We start from the raw sequence: 6,905 nt of genomic DNA, 5'->3' as shown, positions 1-6,905 counted from the left end.
GAGCTTGAGAGGTGGGACTGTGGCAGGGCTGTGGCCCCAGCATGGCAGAAAAGCAGCCAGGAAACACCAGCTCCAGAGCGCCGTGGCGGGAGGAGGTCCTCTGCAGGGGCCCCTGTGGACTGAGGCTTTGGAGGCAAGTGGACAGCAGGTGTCTCTTAGACCCCTGCAGGGGCACAGGACCAGGACCACAAGGGGCTCACACACGCACAGTGGCCCGGAGCCAACCAGCAGACCCCAGGACCTCAGGTGCAGCCCGGCGTGCGAGTTAGAATAGCTCCGGCTGGCTGTGTGATCACCCACAGTGCCAGAGAATGGTGCCTCGAGACCACAGTGGCAGCTGGCTTACATCTCGTGTGAACAGGAAACCCAGAGGTGGGCGACCCTCCAGTGGTGTGACAACTCCAGCTGTCACCACGGCCCCGGGCTCCCGCCTTCCTGCTCCTTGGGCTCACAGGTCCGTGCTGCAGGCGGGCCTAAGACCGGCTGGAGGGCGGCCTTCCTCCCAGCACTGACGGACAGAAGAAAGTGAAGCTGGAATGAGAACACGGGGCTTTCCCTGGCACTCTGGCCCTGCATGGAGGTCCCTTCCCAGAGCGCTTCCTAATGGCTTCCTCTTCCATCTTGCAGTCACACCTAGCTGCAAGGCAGGAAGATGTCACAGATTTGAAAACTATGACAACATTGCACTCACTTGCCAGAGTGAGCTGCAGAGTGGACAGAGACGAGGAGATAATGTGTGAAGTGGTAGAAAAATGAGAAGAGATTGTTCAGTGTGCAGAGCAGAGAGATGGTGAGATGGGAGCTGTGAGGAGAGCCGGGCGGCCTGGAGGCTCCCCGGGGGGGCAGATCTGTGCTGAGCTTTTGTAGGGATCGCTGGCTGCCTCCGCCCCTGCACGTCCCAGCTCCTCAGCTCACCCTTTCTTGTTGTGCCCTGACAGGTGGCTGCCATGCACAGCAATGCCACTGAATCTCACAAACTAACCTGAAAAGGTGTGAGAAGCTGGGCACACACATGGAGTGTTTACGTGAAGCTCAGAAGCTGTACAGCTAAAGGGCTCGGTGAGGGAGGCATCATAGGTGTTGAAGCCTCAACGTGGTCCGTGCAGGCACCGCCAGGCTGGTGGCACCTCTGCCAGGAGGGTGGGGGGTGGGGGTGGGGCCGCGGGCTGAAATCGGGAGCGAACAGGCAGTCGGCTCTGGAGGCTGGCAGAGCGAGGTTCTGTTTCTTCCTCTGGGAGGTGGTGACTAAGACTTTAGAATAATTTGTGAAACTCTGCATTTATGTTTTAGGCATTTTATGTAAATATTTTATATTTCTCACTAGTAAAACGTTTAAGAGAATACACCCACGGGACAATCTGCAGTGATACACGTTCTATAAAGTTCTTCTCAGCTTTGTTTGTGTGAAAAGCGTTAGTGCTGTTTGCAGAGAGAAGCTGAGTGAATAAGTTACATGACAGCCACAAGCTGGAAAAATACGAAGTGTTCAGCAAGGGATGAGTGTGGGCCACTGTTCCTGGTGCGCAGTAGAAAGAGAGGGCTGGGGATGATTCCTTAGAGCGATGTGTGGAAACACCTGGGCCTCTACACGCACAGGTCTGGGGAGGCCCCTGCGTGTCCACAGGCCCCCCACGGTGCTGCCGCCCCCACGGTGCTGCCACAGGGATGCTCTCTGGGTGGCGGGGTCATGGGAGATTGCATTGTATTGTATTTTTCCTTTCTGCTTCCCATTTCTTGGAGACAAATCTGGTTGCCATGGAGACCGTGCTGTTGTCAAGGTGGCTGATTGGCCGGCGCTGGATGCAGGGATGCTTCCTTGGGCCCCCGGCGGGCGCAGCCCTCAGCCCGCACTGCGGAGCCAGGCGGCAGCATGGACGGGGCTGGGGCAGACCTGTGGGCCAGCACCTTCACCCTGGCCATGGCCGAGAGGAAACCCCAGGACGTCTGGGTTCTGCTACCTGAGCACAGCCTGGTCCCAGGACGCCTGGACGGCGGTGGCGTCCAGTACCTGCTGGTGGGGCTCTCGAGGTGCGGCCAGAGGCTGGGGACCCTGGGAGAGGGAGGGGGCTGAAGGTGCTTTTCCACGGGACCTTGGGTGGTCCCAGAGGCTGGGTGGGGCTGTCGGGCCTTGTCTTGTCCTCGAGACGGGAGGGGGGACTGGGTGCTCCTTCTCCCGTCTGAGCCTCTGCCTCGCCATGCTGGGCACACGGCTGCTGACGCAGGGGTCCCGGGGAAGACATGGCGGGTGCCTCGTGGAGGGTTTGGTTTCCCTCACTCGGCTCCTCAGGCCAGCGCTGCCCTTGGACACAGGCTTATCTCCTGTTTCCATGGCAGTGCTGTGGCCTCGCAGCCGTCCGTGCTGACAGGTGGGCCCTGGGGTGTGCCGGTGCCTGTGGTCACCATCTGGCCCTGTGCTGCAGACGGTGGGGTGTCCGGCCCTGATCGGGGGCCCGGGGTGGCTGTGGGTCACATGTGAGCCTCATGGGCCATCGTCACGGTCGTGGTGCCGTCAGCACAGCAGGGTGGGCCCCATCTGCTTCTCTACCCGGCAAGGCATCCACAGCTCTGCCAGGAGCCAGCCGGGAGGGGCGCAGGGCAGCTCCACAGCCTCGCAGACGCCCGGCCTGACAGGCCCCCAGGCTGCTGACTGGTCAGTCCCTCTGTGGAGATGCCCTGAGCAAAGGGGGAGTCATCCTGCCCTTAGACACACTCCTTAGTGCCTGAGACCCCTGGGGCCAGGTGTGTGCAGAATCCCAGCTTTTTCAGAAGTTGGGAAAGTAATAACCCGTGTTGGGGTCTGAGAAGTGCTTGGAAGCACATCACCGTTCCCACAGCCAGGCGGAGATGGCTCTGAGTGGCTCCCAGCTGGCAGGAGAGAACTGAGGACGGGTGCCCCAACATGAGCCCCAGCGCCTGTGGCTTTGGCAGGCTCCTCAGTCCCATTTAAATACAGTCAGCAGTTCAGTTCCTCCAGCATGACGTGTCCACGGGCTCTGTGGCCAGTGTGGCTGCCGGCTGCAGGTGGGGCAGTGTGGGTATAGAACATTCTGTCATCCAGAAAGTTCCACTGCGGGGAACTGAAGCAGAGCCTCTCATTCATGCAGGGTTCCCTGAAGCTCACAGCTGCTTGTGTGGTTAGCAAATGGTCACCGGTCTGGTGACTGCTGTGGACAAGCCAGTCTCTCCCAGTGCTCTCCCCAAATCTCCCCTCGCCTGGCGACGCCCAGCAGGGCTACCTGGGCCATGACCGCAGGCCTCAGCGACACCCTTTCCTTCAGCTGGCAGGCGACGGGGGGATCACCTCCTCTCAGTCAGGACAGGGACCCCCACTTGCAGAGCCCCCAGGGACAGCCCCCAGATGCATGCTTTTCCCCTTCTAAGTGTGTCAGCTGGCCTGCCTCTTCCTGTGTTAACCCCAACTCACAAAACACCAGCAGAGCCACGCGGGCGGCAGGTGGCCGACACCTCACAGAGGCCAGGCCAGAGTGGGTTTTGCTGCAAAACTGCTGAGAGGAGGTTTGCTTTGCTGAGAACAGCACCCCAGATGAGGGGTTGCAAGCTAGCGTGCATGGGCCTGCGTTTGCCCGTGTGGCCGAGGGGCTGGTGGTTTCAGAGCCTCAGCACAGGCAGGAGCAGGTGCTGGGCCGCCTTGGCTGTGGCCCTGGGTGGCTGGCGGGTGAGGTTTGAGGTTTGAGTGTGGGATGTGAGGCAGGGGGCGGCGAGGCGCTGGGGTCAGATGGGCAAAGAGGCTGCAGAACAGAGCGCGAGGCCCGGCCGTGGGGCCTCTTTCTGCTGCACTCACATGCACCTCTTTCCCCCCGCAGGCTCCAGTGCAGTCGCTGTCCGGGGACCTGGGACTCGGCCCACGTGCATGTCCTTTTCCACCTGTGGTGGGACAGGGCCGGCCGCCGGGGGCTGGTGAAGATGCGCATCTGGGGCCAGCGATGCAAGCTGTGCCCCGCGCCCGGGGACTGCCAGGTGAGGCCCCCAGGCGAGCGGCCCTTCCTCAGCAGGCTGGTCTTGCACATCCTGCAGGACTGCTACGGGGATGGCCTCGGCCCAACCCGGCACCCCAGGGAGGCCTACGAGGGCTGCTGTGAGGCCTGCGAGCTGGGGGTCTGCTTCCTCCAGAAGGCCCCGGACCCTGCCTGGAGCGCCAACACCACGAAAGGCAACTTCCCCGCCATGGCCTGGGGTGGCACCGGCGCCGTCTCCAGGGGCAAACAGTTGCCCACCTCCGGCGATGACCTCGGCAAGGGTGGTGGTGTCATCGCCATCCCCTTCTCCCTTGTGCGCGCCAGCAATGACCAGGTGCCCATCGCTGAGGGCCCTGCAATCCCTGCCTCTCTCTCACAGGAGGCCTCTCTCCCTGTGACCGGCAGCCGTGGGGCTCTGGTCATTGGCCAGGGCTCCATCTACCTGTCTGGGGATTCTGTGGCCATGCCTGAGGGCAAAGGCTTCCCAGTGGCCATTGGAGACCCCCTCTTCCATGGCCCCGGCCTCCTCGGCAGCAGTATCCAGACCTTCGAGCTCAAAGGTTTCCTTTTCAAGGGCCGGGGTTCCCTCTGTAGCCCCGTTGGCGTGGCCCAGGGCTGGGGCCCTGTCTCCCTCAACAATGGCCTTGTCCCTGCGGGGAAACACACGCCAACCATGTTCTACTGCGTCGGCCTCTCGGCCAGTGGGGAGGGCTCCCTCACCTTCCCCTCCTCCCTCACTAGCATCTTCACCAACATATTCTCAGAGGCCACCGATGGCCCTGTGGCCACTAAAGAGGCCTCCATCACCCTCCCTTTCGTCTTTACTGATGTCAAGGATGCCGTTGCTGAGGTGGCTGAAGGCAACGAGAAGGAAGGAGGCGGCCAGGGCCTCATCCCTGCGGGTCACGACCCCCTGCCAGAGACCAACGCTGGTGGCCTCGCCTCCCAGGTCAAGGGCTCCCTCGCCCTCTCCTTCCCTGCTGATGTCCAAGGCAAAGATTCCTTTACTGACATCTCTGAAGGCAAAGAGAAGGAAGGTGGCCTCGTCACCGCGGGTCAGGACGCCCCTCTGGAGGCCGATGCCCAGGGCCCCGTCACCGTCAGTGAGGGCTCCATCACCATCCCCTTCTCAGTCTTTGATGTCATAAAGCACAAGGGCGGTGGCCACGTTGCCTACGGCCCCCAGGGCAATGGCTGCGTCTCCCAAGGCTATTACCAGAAGAGGCGGCTGAGGTCCAGGTTCCACAAGACCCGCTGTGGGTGCCGCTGGGAGGAAGACGAACGCCCTGGCCGCGCCTGTCGCAGGCCGCACGCCGAGCCCTACGAGGACTTCTGGATCTGGGTGTCCATGACCGTGTGCGTCTTCTGGCTGATGTGCATGTGTCGGCTGAACCCCGGGATCTACCCGCAGCAAGTGTGACGCCCCGAAGTTCAGGCAACCCTCGCCTCTGGGACCCCGCCTCACCTCTGGGACCCCCGCCCCTGCCTTTCAGACGCCCGCCCTGCCTCCGAGACCCCGCCCCCCACCTCCAAGGGAGACCCCACCCCTGCCTCTGAGACCCCCGCCTCCGAGGCCCTGCCCCATCACCTCCGAGGCCTCACCTTTGAGACGCCCGCCCTGCCTCCAGGACCCCACCCCTGCCTCTGAGACCCCCGCCTCCGAGGCCCCGCCTCACCTTTGAGACACCTGCCCTGCCTCTGAGACCCTGCCCCGCCAGCAGCCCAGCCTCTCCTGTCTCTCGCTCCTAGTGGTTTTGTGGGTCTGCTCTGAGCTGTTCCTGTGTGCTCCAGGCTCTTCCTATGTGTGTAACTCCAATAAAACCAAGCAAAGCCAGCCACGCAGCCCTCCACTGAGGGAGGTTTCCAGGCGAAAGAAACCTGGGCCGGTCCTTCTGTCCCTCCACCCTGCAGGGGCCCCTCACGCCCACTGCTTCTTCCCCTGGGGAGAGCTCCCTCTTGGGGATTCCACATTCCTGGCCATGTGTGCCTCCTGGGATAGGACAGGAAGCTCCAGCTCCGACTAGACTCCGTGTCAGGTGCAAATTAGCCTCCCTCCTGTGTGGACCCAGGGGCCTCGTGGAAGAGGCCACTTACCTCTCTCCAGGAAAGACTCGAGCCCCCGCTGAGACTGGCTTGGCACGCCCTCCCTCTTCCCCCCATCCTCAGTGTAGCCTCGGGAGGGATCTTGGCCCCTCTCATCCATAGGGGTGGGGGGCCACGGTGGGGCTCTCAGCCTGTCTGGGTTTGATAAATTCGATCCATTGCAGATGACAGAAAACTCTCCTGTTACTCAAAGCCACACACTGGATTTTCATTTTAAAAGAGCCCAGGTTCCATTTCCTAGGGGCGGGGAGTGTTGGGACACCCGGCTGTCCCAGCCAGGTGGGGGCCTGATCGTGGCAGTGTCTGGGTCCGACTGTCTGGCAGGGTCTGCCCTGAGGGTCCTGGGAGGTTGGGAACTGCCTGGGGAGACCCTGGCGTCTGCGACTGGGGAAGCCCTGCCCAGTAGAAAGGGGAAGCCTCATCCAGGGACCCTGCTGGGGAGGGGGGCCAGCACCTCCGGAGATTCTGCCCGCCAGGCTGGCCTGGACCCCTGGGGTGTGCGGGGGAGGTGTGGCGGGGGGGCGTTCTCCCACATAGCTGTGGTGGGCTCCGATGCAGGTGGTGGGGGGGCTTCAAGAGGAAGCAGCGGAACCTCTCATCCCAACCTGGCACCCTCTGCTTACTGGGCACCGATGGAGACCCCATGGGCCCCAGGAGGTTCCACCCCACACAGAGGCTGGAGACAGCAGCCAGCCTGCAGGTGACACGGACAAGGGTCCAGGAGAAACCCGAATCCAGGCCTTGGGGCCGAACTGCAGGGACGAGGGTCCCAGGAGAAACCCCAATCCAGGTTTTGGGGCCCAATTGCACGGACAGGGGTCCCAG

General features: G+C 62.4%; 1 protein-coding gene across 1 annotated transcript; it reads left to right on the top strand.

Moving 5' to 3' along the window:
• The first annotated feature begins 1,848 nt into the window (after positions 1–1,848).
• Positions 1,849–5,810, top strand: RTP5 (receptor (chemosensory) transporter protein 5 (putative)). Its single transcript, XM_011998546.1, has 2 exons — positions 1,849–2,028; positions 3,825–5,810. Exons 1-2 carry the CDS (start codon positions 1,871–1,873, stop codon positions 5,395–5,397), a joined length of 1,731 nt encoding a protein of 576 aa, XP_011853936.1. The 5' UTR covers positions 1,849–1,870; the 3' UTR covers positions 5,398–5,810.
• The last annotated feature ends 1,095 nt before the right edge of the window (positions 5,811–6,905 follow it).

The sequence above is a fragment of the Mandrillus leucophaeus genome, unplaced genomic scaffold, assembly GCF_000951045.1.
Source record: "Mandrillus leucophaeus isolate KB7577 unplaced genomic scaffold, Mleu.le_1.0 Scaffold575, whole genome shotgun sequence".
Taxonomy (NCBI): domain Eukaryota; kingdom Metazoa; phylum Chordata; class Mammalia; order Primates; family Cercopithecidae; genus Mandrillus; species Mandrillus leucophaeus.
This window is presented reverse-complemented; position numbering and strand designations above follow the sequence as displayed.

Coding starts and splice junctions, on each gene's coding strand:
- RTP5 (XM_011998546.1), top strand. CDS start 1,871: ATGGACGGGGCTGGGGCAGACCTGTGGGCCAGCACCTTCACCCTGGCC. Junction 2,029..3,824: donor CTGCTGGTGGGGCTCTCGAG/GTGCGGCCAGAG, acceptor TTCCCCCCGCAG/GCTCCAGTGCAGTCGCTGTC.